Genomic DNA, 15,677 nt, shown 5'->3' with positions numbered 1-15,677 from the left:
CTTACTTGTGTCCTAGGTTATCCTAAATCCAGGCTGTTGCCTATACTGGTCTTTCTCCTCTTATCCTAATTATTAAAGTCTTCTTTATGCTTTAAGAGCTAATTCCAATGTCATCTCCTCTGTGAAGTTTTCTTGAGTCTCCACCACCAATGACACTGAAGTGACCTCTCTCCACAAACACAGTCCCACATGAAGGCCTCTTTGTAACTTAAGTTACACTCATCTGTTTCAGGACTTCTCTTTCCCATCTTAAAATAGAAGCTCTCTGAGGGCAGGAAACAAGTATGATAGATTATGACAGATGACAACACCGAAACGCAGCAGTTTTTTTTTTTTTTTTGGAGACGGAGTTTCGCTCTTGTTACCCAGGCTGGAGTGCAATGGCGCGATCTCGGCTCACCGCAACCTCCGCCTCCTGGGTTCAAGCAATTCTCCTGCCTCAGCCTCCTGAGTAGCTGGGACTACAGGCACACGCCATGCCCAGCTAATTTTTTGTAGTTTTAGTAGAGACGGGGTTTCACCATGTTGACCAGGATGGTCTCGATCTCTTGACCTCGTGATCCACCCGCCTCGGCCTCCCAAAGTGCTGGGATTACAGGCTTGAGCCACTGCGCCCGGCCCAGCAGTTTCTTTCTAAAGTTTCAATTCAAAACACAACTATACCTACTGGACTAAACTTTTTTTTTTCTTTTTTGAGACAGGGTCTCACTCTGGTGCCCAGGCTGCAGTTAGTGGCACGATCCTGGCTCACTGCAACCTCTGCCTCCAAAGCTCAAGCGATTCTCCTGCCTCAGGACTAATCATGCTTCTTTGGTGTTACCAACACACCCATATCTCTCACTGCATTCCTCACCTCTAAGACAAAATACTGGTTTTCATGTTTGTCTTTTGCTTGTTAGCTCTTGAGGTTTGAGATTTCTCCACAGCAAACACAGGCTATAGACTTTCTTTATGTCAGGTAGAATTAAAGCAATACTACCTGGAGCAAAGAACACCTATAGTCTATGTTTTCTGAATAAATCACTCAGATGACAATAGAAACACCAAAGAGGGAAGGATTAGTATTGTCTGGGAGTGGCCATAAAAGTGGAAGAGGATATTTTGGGTATAGGCAATAGCACAGGTAAAGGTATGGAAGAGAAGCATGACCTATTCAGGAACTACTCATTCATCCGGTGGGACTGGAAGAGTGAAGGGGTTAGGGCAGAAAGAATAGTGAAGAACTGCAGAAGATGAAGCAAGAAAGGCTTTGAATTTTAGGTCAGAAGTTAGACTTCAGCCTGTAGACAGTAGTTTCTGAATGTTGGTGCATACAGTTATCACCAGCATGCCTCCTAGATAAAGATCCTATTCACAGGCCTAAGAGGTCAGTGACCTCTCCCCTCAAGGCTCCTACAGGTGGATACTTGCCTTATGATCAGGTCTTCTTCACCCACATGTATAAAGCAGGAAGTAAAACTGAAGATGGCCTATGGACTACTAAGCCTACCTCACCCAGTTTAGTAAGAATAGTCCCAATTCAGTGAGAAAATATTAAAATACACCTGCAAAACGATCGCCACAAGAAAATAAACATACAGTTGATCTTTGGTATCTTAGGGTTCTACATCCATGGATTCAACCAACTGCAGATCAAAAAGATTTTAGTCAGAGTGCAGTGACTTAGGCCTGTAATCCCAGCACTTCGGGAGACCAAGGCAGGCAAACTGTTTGAGCCCAGGAATTCGAGACCAGCCTGGCCAATGTGGTGAAACCCTGTCTTTACTAAAAATACAAAAAATTAGCCAGGTGTGGTGACACACACCTGTGGTCCCAGCTTGGGAGCTGGAATCACAGGTGTGTGCCACCACACACAGCTAATTTTAGTTTTTGGACAGGCAAGATCTAATTTGCACAGGCTGGTCTCAAACTCCTGGACTCAAGCAAATCTTCCAATTTTGGCCTCCCAAATTGCTCGAATTACAGGTGTGGGCCACCATGCCTGGCCAATTTTTTTTCACTTTTAGTAGCAATGAGGTCTTGCTATGTTGCCAGGCTGGTCTCCAACTCTTCAGCTCAAGTATTCTCCTGCCTCAGCCTCCCAAAATGCTGGGATTACAGGAGTGAGCCACTATGCCCAGCCCCAAGTACCTTTTTGTAGGAAGAACTGTTCCGAATTTGCTACATTATGGCTGTAGCAAATGACATTGGTGTTTCATTCCTAGCTCCATGCCTCTATCAGGGGGCTGCCCAAACCCAATTTACCTGGCTTAAACAAGGACTAATTAAAAAAAATACACACACTATGGCTCCATTGCCCCTCATCAGGGCAACTTTGAGGTGTGGCCCACACTCTTTCTACTGTTCCCTGTGAGTCTGAAAGTTCCCCTTATGGGATGTGACTTGATAAGCATCCAGCTTGGCTTCCTTCTCTTCTTTTCCCTGTCTCACTTCCCTCCCCACTCCTTTACGGGGTTTTCGTGGAATCATTTCCCAGGAAATCATTTTAAGAAATAACTTAGGCCAGGCCCAGAGGCTCACACCTGTAATCCCAGCACTTTGGGAGGCTGAGGCAGGTGGATCATGAAGTCAGGAGTTTGAGATCAGCCTGGCCAACACAGTGAAACCCTGTCTCTACTAAAAATACAAAACGTGTGATGGCATGCACCTGTAGTCCCAGCTACTTGGGAGGCTGGTGTGGGAGACTCGCTTGAACTGGGGAGGCAGAGGTTGCAGCGAGCTGAGACCACACCATTGAACTCCAGCCTGGGTGACAGAGTGAGGCTCTGCCTCAAAAAAAGAAAAAAAAAGTAACTTAAATGTTAAATGAACAGAAAAGCTTTTGGCTCAAATCGGGCACCAACCAGCTTCATACTGTTATTCATTGCATAGCATGTGTAATAAATCACCAAAATATTGGTGCTTCTTTGAAATGGAAAATCCAACTGTAAGGCCTAAGGGCCTGTGTTGGACTTGGATCCTGGTGAGTGCTCCTACAGCCTAATGACATCTGACCCACTTAAATGTCCCACCAGATGAGCCTCCAACCCTTTCTTCCCCTCACTAGCTGACTCCCTTTGCTCATACTACAATTCTTTAATCTTGTCTCTCCTTACACAAACATACCCATATCAATCTTTTCACTGTAGCACTAATAAATAATGTTTCTTTGCTGCCCATCAGGCAAAGAGAAAAGGGAATGGCAATATTCCATGTGATTGTGGGAATGGGGAGATGAACACTCACAAAATGCCAGGGACGTATAAATGATTAGGAAAGAATATGACTTGGGAGTATGATTTGGCAACATGCATTAAAACTTTCATGAAATATATGCATGCTCTCTGACCCTAAATTCCATTTTTTTTTTTTTTTTTTTGAGACGGAGTTTCGCTTTTGTTACCCAGGCTGGAGTGCAATGGCGCGATCTTGGCTCACCGCAACCTCCGCCTCCTGGGTTCAGGCAATTCTCCTGCCTCAGCCTCCTGAGTAGCTGGGATGACAGGCACGCACCACCATGCCCAGCTGAATTTTTGTATTTTTAGTAGAGACGGGGTTTCACCATGTTGACCAGGATGGTCTCGATCTCTTGACCTCGTGATCCACCCGCCTCGGCCTCCCAAAGTGCTGGGATTACAGGCGTGAGCCACCGCGCCCGGCCCTAAATTCCATTTTATCACAATTGAACAAATGGAGAAGATATGATGTAGAATGATTTTTCAAAAATAATAAAAATTAGAAACAAAATGTTCAACAGGAAGCTGACTAAACCATGGCACAGCCATATCATAGGATATTATGCAAAAACATAGACAGATACTTGTTCTCAATGTAAGTGAAAAAACAGGTTACAAAACAATGTATATATAGGTATAGAAAATAGTATGAAAAAATAGACACTAATAACTTTACATTTTTGAGTGAAAGAATCATGTATGATTTGTTTTTAACATTTTTTCCCCTTACATGGTTATCTTTATATAACAGAAAAATAAAGAGCTACTAATAAGTGCTGCAAACAGCAAGGTCCATGAAAGCAAGACTTTCCATGGAGAAAAGGGAGACTGGTTTCCTTGCTCTATTTTGAAAGTGCTATACAAACCAAGGTAGAACCCAAGATAGGAGCCACTCAAGCTGTTCCACGCTTGGAAGTCTGCTTGAAACATTGCCGCTTGAAATCAAAAGTGTGGCCAGGGTAAGATGTTTAGAATCTTCTCAATCCTGCCTGTTTTGGACATTTGCTTTTCTTCCCTTGTATTTATCCATGTAAAGTCTTATTTGATTAATGGTTGAATCTGCATACATTTTGAACTCCCCATTCTTGTATGAACAGAGTCTATATGTTAATAAACTGACTGACTGACTCACTTTAACTGAACACTTGGTGTAAGAGTTGGGGGGCAAGGGAAATGAAAAGGAAATGAAGCACAGTCTCCTCCGTGCTTCTGTTCTTCTCTTACCAGGAAATGAAGACTGTATCTTCATGCCCACAAGTGAAATAGCCCAGTGTCCTTTCCTATCTGAATGTAAATGCATGGACCCAATGGGTAAATTAAACCCTAGAACAAAATGTTTGTCTGTAAGTTTTGGGAAAAAATAAGATAATGTACAGAGACAAACAGAAAAAAAAAAAAGTGCTTCCCTTCTCCACTGCTCCAAACATCTGCTATGTATGAAAGAACCTAAAGAATGGCAATTCCATTTCTGCCTGAAAGGATGCCTTAGGATCAGAAGGAGCACTTGCTATACCATCTCAGTAATAAGCCATGCTTGCCCCAAGTCTTACCAGAGAATAATGCCAATTATCTCAAGGCTTTCAACTCCTATGAAACTTTTACTTCCCAAAGAATAAAATACAAATTTAAGAACCTGACATTATAAAATTATCTTATTTAATTGATTTCATATCATTTTATTCTGGCAGAGAGCTTGAGCTTGGGCAACAATGGCATTTTTGACTCCAGTCTATGGGGATTTTATAACTTTATCCACCTGCCCAGCACAACTATGCCGAGGCTGGGAGTGACGGCTCACGCCTGTAATCCCAGCATTTTGGGAGGACGAGGCAGGAGGATCACTTGAGCTCAGGAGACCAGCCTAGACAATACAGTGAGGCCTTGTCTCTACAACAAACAAACAAACAAACCAAACACAACTATGCCCTTTGTCACTCAAACTCTCTCATTGTCTTTTTACATATTAAACACATTTATTTATTGTTTCAGATATTTTATTTTTCTTATTCTGACATTAGACATTAGGCTATGAGAAGTACAAAAGATCCATAAGTAAAAAAAAATTTTGTATAGCTTTGTAGTTAAAAAAATGCAAGAGAACAAAAACATTTTTTGAGTGATATTCATCTCTACAGATCTGAGTGACAGTCCACTTGAAACACTGCTGTAAAAGTGGTAAAAAATGATTTCATTGTGATTATGTTGAAATTTTTGATGTCTCTTTCACTTGTTTTAGGAAATCTGTCTTCTGACATTTATACTGGATGGATTCTTTACTTATATTTTGCTGAAGCCCAATTCCCTGCCTCTTCAGGGCTTCAATAATGACAGTTTTGTTTTACAGTCAGCTTGTGATATTTTGCCCAAAGGAAGATTCTGATAACAGCTTCAGCAGCAAGAAAAGCTGGATATAAATTTATAGTTACTGTCTTTTCCAATGTAAAAAAAAAAAAAAAAAAAGTTGAAAAATATTGATGACTTTTTCTTAGTGTTAATTTCTCTTCCTGCAAGGATTTAATTTCATACTCATGTTGAGGATGAATTACCTTTGATGGTTTTTTTTCTTTTCCCAAAGTATTTTTAAAAAGCTTTCTTGAAAAGATGAATTCTTCCTATCCCTAGGATTCCGAGTAAAGATGACATATTGGAATGAGGGAAGTCCAGGTTTATCTTTCTATTTTCTTACCTAATAACTCATTGGACATAAGAGAATTGAGATCTCCATGGATGGTCACCAACTCTAGGAATGGCTGAAATTAAAAAAACAAAACCAAAACTCACTTTATTTAGTCCAAGATAATAAACACACTGCCAAAAGGTTACAGACACACAGGCCAAATGAACAACGGAAAGCCACATCAGAGGCTGCTTCAAAGCTTAAGACTTTTTTCTCCTCTGCTTAATAAGAAATAAATTATCATTGTCATCATCTTCCAAACACTTCTCCTTTTTTTTCTGCTTGCCCCTCTTGCCCTCCTTGGGATACTTGTCTTCTCTTGATGTGTGGTAATGTGATGAACGGTGAAAGGGCCTGGAAGGCTTCTGGGTTTTAAAACTGCCAGGAGAAGAGTAGGTTTTGGGGCCTCTGGGATAATCTTCATTCACTTCACGATGTCTGTCAGCCTTCCTGTGCTTCCCCCAGTTTCTATTCTTGTTCTTCATTTCTTTTTGTGTGTCTTTATTTTCTTGAGGCCACCTGTTGCTTTTCCTCGAGGCATGGCCCTTCCTTGTATCATGGTAGAGGTTCCCATTTGCTCCTTCTATGTAAGGTGGCATGGATGGCTCTGGGAAATCCCTGTTTTTCTTCAGTACTGAAAAATATAGAAGTATTTTTGCATATTCAGCAGCTAGACAGTCCATGCTTAGCTTTCCTAAGTGTGTAAATAACTTGGCAGACAGGGAAGCTAGACATTTAATTATGTTAACAATATGACATCACTCACTACAAATTAAATAGTTGAAGTTCTACATTTCTGATTGCTAAAAATGAAACACATTCAGAAATCCAATGATAGTTAATCATTCTTTTCAACAGTTTAACGAGGTTAAAAATGGAGATGAAGACCAGTAAAAACAGTAATCATCTCAGCTTTGTGAAGAAAAGTCATGTCTGACCAATACAAGTTTCCCCGATGATAAATGAGGAGGCTCCTGGAACCAGTACCCAGGAACAGCTGTAGATGACATATATTTTACATTAAATGAGTAATATGCAGGAGCTGGGAGAGTAATTCCTCTCCTTTCCTCAGAATTAGTACCTTCACTTTGGAAATGTCCTGAACTGAGAGTCCAGAAAAGAAAAAGGCCAAAAGAGTCAGAAAACAAGGTATAGAACAAACTAAAAAATACAGATCTATTTTGTTTTTAAAGCAAGAAAGACAACTTGGAAAACTACCTTGAAGTATGTAACAAGAAAGAACAGAGGTAGAGAAAATAAGCAAATGATATTAATTTGGTGATAAAGAACTATGTTTGCAACAGTAAATACAGAAACCATACAGGCAGATGTTAACTTGGAGCTCTGCTTGCAGAGGTGGCCTATAAGACATGACTTCTTCAGCTGGACACGGTGGCTCATGCCTGTAATCCCAGCACTTTGGGAGGCCAAGATGGGTGCATCATGAGGTCAAGAGATCAACACCATCCTGGCCAACATGGTGAAACCCCACCTCTACTAAAAATACAAAAATTATCTGGGCATGGTGGCACATGCCTGTAGTCCCAGCTACTCAGGAAGCTGAGGCAGGAGAATTGCTTGAACCCAGGACACAGAGATTGCAGTGAGCTGAGGTCGTGCCACTGCACTTCAGACTGGTGACAGAGAGAGATTCTGTCTCAAAAAAAAAGAAAAAGAAAAAAAGAAATGACTTCTTCAGGGAAGCTCCAGGAATAACTTATCAGGAAAGCCTTTCTTTCCATAAAAAAATACTGGAGACATACACATGGAAAAAAAATAATTACCTGTCAAACAGAAAAATCTCAATGGATTTTTCATCTATCTGCATACATAGATGGATAGTAGTATTTTCTGGACATTTTCTAAAATAATCACTGTAAAAAAATGTTTATTGTGAAAAGATTAAAACGGGATTATTTCTGAAGTAGGTGCTTGGTTTCTGGAGATCAAGAAAGTTCCAGTTTCTTTGGTAATTATTAAAAATACTTTGTATGTTAACCAATGACCCCCAAAGCAGGCAAAGACAGTACAAAGAAATTTAGAAACTACTACAAAAGTGATCTAACAAGAAGTCTAGCAACATACCTTTTATTTTTTGTTTTAGTCTCTTTTCTCTCTCCCGAATTTCATATTTGTCATCATAGTAGCAGATGAATGGAGAAACTGGAGAGGGATCATATACTTCTCTTTCTGGACATTCCTACAAATTGTATTTAAAATGGTCACACTATTCAAAAACCTTTTTGCAAGATTATGGAGCATGCTAATTAGAGATGAGCCCCATATCACTGGTACCTCATGTGGTGGCTATAGGATATAGTCCTTGCTTGGGTGCTGGGAGGGTCACCCAGCCCTAAACCCCACCGTGCTTGTGATATTCTTTCAAGCTTGAGTTTTCCTCCCTTACTTCATTACCTATGAAACCCTTCGTATCTGTTTTCAGCGTTCTCTGTCTAACTCCTTTCACATTCTGAGGTAACAGCCTTGCTTCTCTGTTAGAGGGTGTATGTTAATAAACCTCATGTTGGTATTACTCCTTTGTTTGTCCATCACTTCCAACTTCAAGTGCTTTTCTATCTCTTCTTCCTATCCCCAAAATGTGGGTATAAGTTCTAAGCCCTTTGCTCTTTTTTTCTAGATACAAATGGTTTGCAAGCTTATTTTAACTCAATATTCACTGCTTATAAGGGTAGTGATTCTTACGGGGGAGGTAGGTTGGTGGTAGGTTATGTCTAGCTTAAAATTGTTCCTAGGTAATTGAGAGGCATCCCAAAGGAAGTTTCTCTTCTTGCATCCCCCATCCACGTTGAAATCCCTACTCTTACCCTTTTTCCCAGGATAGCTTCCTACTCTCATGACTCTGGCCTCTCGACAGCTAGTGTTTCCCAAATCCATAGCCTTTGGCCTGAACCACTCACTGCATAGCAGGCTTTTGTTTATCATGATCTGTGACACATATCCATTCAGCATGTTTGAAATCTTTTCTTTTGGAACTTTCCCCTTTCTGCCTCTGCCATCTTGCCTAAAAATTACTTTTAAATTCTTCACTGTTTCTTAGCTAAGTAATGAAAAACAATTAGAATATATTTTAAAGAGTAGGTGAAAAGTCCACGTAAAATTTAATCAAGTCTGAACTTATACTTCTAAGATATCTGACCAAGCTAGTAGCCAAACATTTATGTACTTAATTTGTAGAGTTAAAAAATTGAGAATCATTCTACGTACACTTAAGCATAAAAATTAAAAACCTGTAGTCACCACTCATATAAAACCGTAACATTTTACCTTAGTTGCCTTCTGTTTTTCCCCCAAGAATAAAGCACTACTGATATAACTGAAATCCTCTGTGTAAGTCCTACCCATTTTGGACTCATCTTCTTCCCTTTCCAGAAGTTACCACCATCAAGTTGAAGTCAGCCATTCTCATGTGTTTTTAAACTCTTACTGATGAATACTCTGATAAACAATAATATAAGTTTTAAGTTTCAGACTTTATAATTTTTATTTGTTTTTTATAGAGGCAATGTCTTACTGTGTTGCCCAGGCTGGTCTCAAACTGGCAGCCTCAAGCAGTCCTTCCACCTCAGCCTCCCAAAGCCTGAGAATACAGGTGTGAACCACAGCGCCTGACCTTATTCAGTGTCAATGGTTCGGTTGATTTGTATATATATTTTAGAGGTATTTGCATTTTCAGATTTAACTTTTAACTTTATGAAGTATTGTCTTATAATTTAAAAACATTTACATAGTACATTAAGTTACTTACACTTCCCACTCATTGCTTATTAGTACCTTTTCTTTTAGTATTTTTTCCAGAAGTTTCTCTTTTGTTCTGAAAAAAGCGTTTTCAAATAATCAGCTTTTGGTTTTGTTGATGCTATTCATTTTTCTATTTCAATAAGTTTGGTTCTAATCTTTTATCATTTAGGTCCTTCTGCTAACCTTAGATTTATCTGCTGTGACTATCTGGATTGTTTATTTTTTGGGGGGGTGGGGAGAGGGTTCCTGGAGGTTATTTAGCAAACTTACAGGGTAATATAAAGAAACGCTTTTGGCTGGGTGTGCTGGCTCATGCCTATAATCCCAGCATTTTGGGGGGCCGAGGCAGGTGGTTCACCTGAGGTCGGGAGTTTGAGACCAGCCTGGCTAACATGGTGAAACCCTGTCTCTACTAACAATACAAAAAAAAAAAAAAAAAACAAAATTAGCCGGCATGCTGGCACATGCCTGTAATCTCAGCTACTAGGGAGGCTGAAGCGGGAAAACAGTTTGAACCTGGGGTGTGGAGGTTGCAGTGAGACAAGATTGTGCCTTTGCACTCCAGTCTGGGCAACAAGGGCAAAACTCCGTCTCAAAAAGAGCAAATTATGATTATACAAAGGTACTAAAGGTCTTGATACACTCAACCAATACTCATTTCAGCAGAATCTTTAACTCTCCCAACCCCTTTTCCCCCTTTCACACCTCTTACAGTAATCTTTGTACAGTGACTACTGTTGTCCTTGCTTCCCCAACTAGAGAGTGAGTGGAATTAGGGAAGGGCAATGTCATATTCACCTCAGATCTAGTCTTTCACATGAAGAATCCATTCAACAGTAATATCTGTAAGGCTGGATTTCTGACATTGAAAGGAAGGGGGTCCACAGACATCTTTAACCACCTGCCTAGTACCCTATTTGGGTCTTATATAGCCTAGACTGACGTGACTACACAGAGCTATATAATACTACAAATGTTTTCCAAATCTAAATGTAAATTTTATTTTGATTATCCACATCACTGGTCCCCTCCATTAGCACACACAATTGATAGTTGGCTATATAATTTATCTATTATTCTGGATTAGCCACACCAATGATCTTCTTCATTAGTGTAAATAATCTAGCGTTCCTCATTTATGGCAGTCATGAGGCTACCAAATTTGCCTTATTGTAAATTAAAAATTATCTAAATCTAGATTTTAGGGATCAATTCCACATGCTTTTAATATATTTCGTATCTGCCTTAACAGGAGTGACTAGTAAGCATCCAACTGTAATTGTTTTTCTTTAATTGAACAAACATAAATGCTAAAATTATACTCCTCTGCTTTGAAGAGGCAAGCAAGCATAAATTGTACATCTATGTGATTTGTGTGATAATGGAAGGTTTATGTGAGTATGTTCCCTAAAAGGTGTTGACAACATCTGAACGTTCAGTGCCGAGGAATGTACAGAGCAGTAAAAGATCTAGAGATGATAATTCTGTAAAAGAAGTCTTCTTAGTTGGGCACAGTAGCTCACTTCTGTAATCTCAGCACTTTGGGAGGCTAAGGAGGGAGGACTGCTTGAGGCCACAAGTTTGAGACCGGCCTGGGCATCCTAGTGAGACCTTATCTCTACAAAAAATAAACAAAATTAGCTGGGCATGGTGGTGTGTGCCTGTAATCCCAGCTACTTGAGAGGCTGAGGTGGGAGGAACACTTGAGCCTGGGAGGTTGAAGCTGCAGTGAGCTGAGACAGTGCCCACTACAGTCTGGACCTGTCTCAAAATCAGTCTTCTCTACTTAGTGCTGAGAGATTTCCTGTACAACTTCTCTGCTTTAGAGGTAAAGAAATGAGACCAAAGAGAAAACGTGGATTGTTTATATCACATGGTTGAGTCAGTAGCAGAGAAAAAATTAGAACTGAGGCTCAGAGCCTCATCCTAGCTTTCATAAGCTATGTCTCACCCCCATAGTTGCTGCTGCCCCAATATGGAAGATAAACCTGATCTGTTTATGGATTCTGTTCAGCCCTTTTCTTCACACGTTGCCCTACAATGTAGAGTTCCAGCTCCCAAGATCTGCACCAGTGATGTGTCATAGTTGGAATTCAAGTGGTAACTTGCAATACCATCCACCCCATCCTACTGCTCATACTTCTCATTCTGAGGACTCCCAACACTCCACATGCTTTCTGTCTTCTGACACCAGATCTGATTTACTATTAGTTTATCTTGGTTTCTAGGCTACTAGAAGCCTACCTGGAGACTGGGAATAATACATTCCTTTTTAATAATTTTGTACTTTCTGTGTCACTATCTTTCCTCCATTGCCTCAAGATTCCCAGAAGTATGGGCTCTGAGCCTATCTATTCTTATTACATCCTTTCTCTGAAATGAGCTGCTGCTGTTTCACACTTAATGTGGCATCTGTCTAGTGGCCTCAAGCCCACCTCTCAGCAAGAAGCTTCTTCTGCTTCGAAACCTCAGCATCTAGAACACACACAGTTTGACTTTTTCAGTTGGGTTAGGGAATATGTTGGTTAGACAGGGAATCTGGGCATTTGTGGGGTAGGTGGGCAAGATCAGCCTGACCAATATGGTAAAACCCTGCCTCTACTAAAAATACAAAAATTAGCTGGGCATGGTGGCGGATGCCTGTAGTCCCAGCTACTTGGGAGACCGAAGCAGGAGAACCACTTGAATACGAGAGGCGGAGGCTGCAGTAAGCTGAGATCACACCACTGCAGTCTAGTCTGGGTGACAGAGCAAGACTCTGTCTAAAAAACAGAATAATAAAAAAGAAAAGAAAAGAAAAAGTCATGCTACTATGGCTGTGCCAAAGCAATTATGTTTATAAGAACTCATAAGAACCACTATCATACTGTTGACTATTATTATTTGACTGATTGATTTTATGAACAATATTAGTTTCATCCCAACCTGTTCATGTACATGTAACATGATTAGAGGAATATGCTCTGATAGCTTCTTACTCTAGCAGGGAGGGGAGTGGCAAATCAGTTGGAAATATATTAAGTCTTACCTCAGAATGTTTATTAAAAAGTAAGCATTTAGAATTACATTCTTTTTGAGTTCATCTTTCAGAAAACACTCCCTGACAATAGAATGCTTTACGCCTGAATGCCACTCAAACTTACGTGTCCATAATGGCCTTTCTGCGCGCAGTGATAGCAATATGCTAAGGCTGATGGTCTTGAAGGGGTCTTCGGCTTTTTGGGTGGTCCAGGTTTGGTCTGCAACATGAATATTTGTGAGGGTTTGTTGATGTTAGAAGAAAACTAAAACCTCATTCTTTCCAAAAGAGCTTTATAGGTCAGGGATTCCTTAGAAGTACTGCCTCTTAGAGTTTAGTATGGAGACATGTATTCAGATGATTCCATATATTAAAATATATAACACGGTAAGAACAATTCTTTTACTTTTAATGTCCATGTGTGTTTTCCTCTCCTTCCTCCCCCCTCATTCCATTCGGCATTGTGCCAAGTACCGTGTTCGGTATCCAACACAGTATAATGGGCCAGTAGAATATGACAGACATATACATAATTACAAAACAATGTCAATACAGTGACAGTAGTATATACAAGGCATTAATGGAGTGGTGAGGGGACTCCCTCACCAGCGGATGGGGTTAAAAGGGTCAGAGAAAGTTTTCCTGAAGGTGTAAAATTTACATTTACTCTAAAATTAGGTGTAAATCAAATGGAGAATCTTAGGCAGAGGGAAGAGCACGAACAATGACATAGAAAGAGTATACATACTGCCAAAATATCACATACATAGCCAGGTAGAAATGGAAGACACGGCTGGAGAAAGCAGGACACAAGAATGGAGGGCCTTGTAAGTCAAGTTAAGGAGCATGAGCTTTATCCAATTTTAAGTGTCAAAGTTAGGATAGCTAGAGTTGTAGTTTGGAAAAACCATTTTGGCTTGTAGCTACCAGGAGGGTAAATATGAGCAGGAGAAGATTAGATGCAGTGAAAATGACTAATGAGGTGGCTGTTAGAAACTGCAAGTAAGGGGATGAGGACCTAGACTGGGAAAGAGGAAGAGATGTGAGAAATACATTAAGAAATAAAATTGGGTAGGGTGCAGTGGCTCACACCTGTAATCCCAGCACTTCAGGAGGCCGAGGTGGGCAGATCACAAGGTCAGGAGTTAGAGACCAGCCCGGCCAGCATGGTAAAACACCGTTTGTACTAAAAATACAAAAATTAGCTGGGCACGGTGGTGTATGCCTGTAGTCCCAGCTACTTGGGAGGCTGAGGCAGGAGAACCACTTGAACCTGGAAGGTGGAGGTTGTGGTGAGCCGAGATTGCACCACTGCACTCCAGCCTGGGCACCAGAGCAAGACTCCATATAAAAAAATAAATTAATTAATTAAAAAAAAAAAAAAAGACAAGACAAGACACAAAACTGGTATCAACTGGTCATTGAAAAGATGTGGGGAATGAGGGAAAGGAAAAATCAGAATGCCTCCAGATTTTGAACTTGGGTGAATTAGTAGGTGGTGGTGCCAATGATTGATTCAGAAAAAGCAGAAAAAGAAAGAGGAGCGAGTCTAAGGGAATGATGATGAAGATTATCTTTAATATTGAGTATCTAGGTGGGGGTCTCCAGGAGGCACTTTCTGTGTAGAGTCTGAGCTGAAGAGTAGATCTGAAAGTAATTGGCATAAGAGTGAAGGCTGAAATCACCAGCGTGGACAGGATCACCATGGACAGTGTAAGAGTGGCTGTGGGCTAAGGAAGGAACTCTGAAGACATCAATGTTTTTTTTTTTTTTTTTTTTTTTGAGACGGAGTTTCACTCATGTTACCCAGGCTAGAGTGCAATGGCGCGATCTTGGCTCACCGCAACCTCCGCCTCCTGGGTTCAGGCAATTCTCCTGCCTCAGCCTCCTGAGTAGCTGGGATTACAGGCATGCGCCACCACGCCCAGCTAATTTTTTGTATTTTTAGTAGAGACGGGGTTTCACCATGTTGACCAGGATGGTCTCGATCTCTTGACCTCGTGATCCACCCACCTCGGCCTCCCAAAGTGCTGGGATTACAGGCTTGAGCCACCGCGCCCGGCCAAGACATCAATGTTAAAGGAGCAGGCAGAGGAGCCTGTGAAATGGACATAGAAGGAAAGGTTAAAGGATGCAGAGACATAGGAGAATATAGTAACAGACCTTAGAGAGTTGTTTCAAGAAGGATGAACTGATCTACATTGTCAACTAAAGCAGAGAGGCCTAGTGAGATTAGGACTGAGAAACATCCATTCACAGTGGCAGCTGCTCACAGATAACCTTGTGAAAATTCTGAGATATTATAGGAAGAGTACAAGGCAGCAGGATGAGCAGTAAAGAGATGCATACAAAGGTGGTAAAACTATAAAAAGAGCAAAGAAATCATTACTCATAAAAGCCAGGATTAGCGAACCTAACCTGGAATTTTTTTTTCTTTAAAGCCAGGTTACTTCCAGTGAGGAGAAACAGCACACGGGATTTTGGCACAGCAGCAATTTTCTGTTACTTCAACATGGTGACAGTTAACTTGGATGTGTGTTACATGACTAATTTATTCTTTTGTACATGTATTCTACATACTTTTCAGTATGTATATTATGTTGGTACAAAGGTAATTATAATTGTAGTTTCTGCCGTTTTATAGCAAAAATCTCAATTACCTTTGCACCTATTATTATTTCAGAATAAAAAATATTTTTAAAAATTGAATGGAAGTTATAGGAGAGAGAAGTTATATATTGAGAGCATGAAGGGGCAGACTAAGGTGAAACAGAACCCAGGAAGGGGATCTGGTGGAGTCTATAGGATGGAAAAGACTTGAACATCTGGGAAAGACAGTGGAGGTGGAGAAGTTGAAACCAGAGGAGGAAAGGAGATGATGGACACTGTAAGACCTCTGAGGAGGTGGTGGCTGTAAACAAGAGGAGAAAAACCTAATCCCTTCACAGCCCGACGCTTTGTGGAGGCTGGAAGAAAAGTTAAGGATGGGCTTAAATGTGGATCACTT

At 40.6% G+C, this 15,677-nt stretch overlaps 1 protein-coding gene across 6 annotated transcripts in view; it reads right to left on the bottom strand.

Annotated features, from left to right (window-relative positions):
- Positions 1-5,200: 5,200 nt before the first annotated feature.
- ZCCHC7 (zinc finger CCHC-type containing 7) overlaps positions 5,201-15,677 on the bottom strand; it is a 232,341-nt gene continuing 221,864 nt past the window's right edge. For all 6 annotated transcript variants that reach the window (XM_037743699.1, XM_037743698.1, XM_017543194.2 and 3 more), the window contains 3 exons: positions 12,795-12,890; positions 7,978-8,092; positions 5,201-6,526 (listed from right to left, as the gene is read on the bottom strand). In XM_037743699.1, coding sequence (XP_037599627.1) covers positions 6,093-6,526; positions 7,978-8,092; positions 12,795-12,890 — 645 coding nt within the window. In that variant the 3' untranslated portion in view covers positions 5,201-6,092. The remainder of the gene's footprint in view (positions 6,527-7,977; positions 8,093-12,794; positions 12,891-15,677) is intronic.

The sequence above is a fragment of the Cebus imitator genome, unplaced genomic scaffold, assembly GCF_001604975.1.
Source record: "Cebus imitator isolate Cc_AM_T3 unplaced genomic scaffold, Cebus_imitator-1.0 Scaffold149, whole genome shotgun sequence".
NCBI lineage: Eukaryota > Metazoa > Chordata > Mammalia > Primates > Cebidae > Cebus > Cebus imitator.
This window is presented reverse-complemented; position numbering and strand designations above follow the sequence as displayed.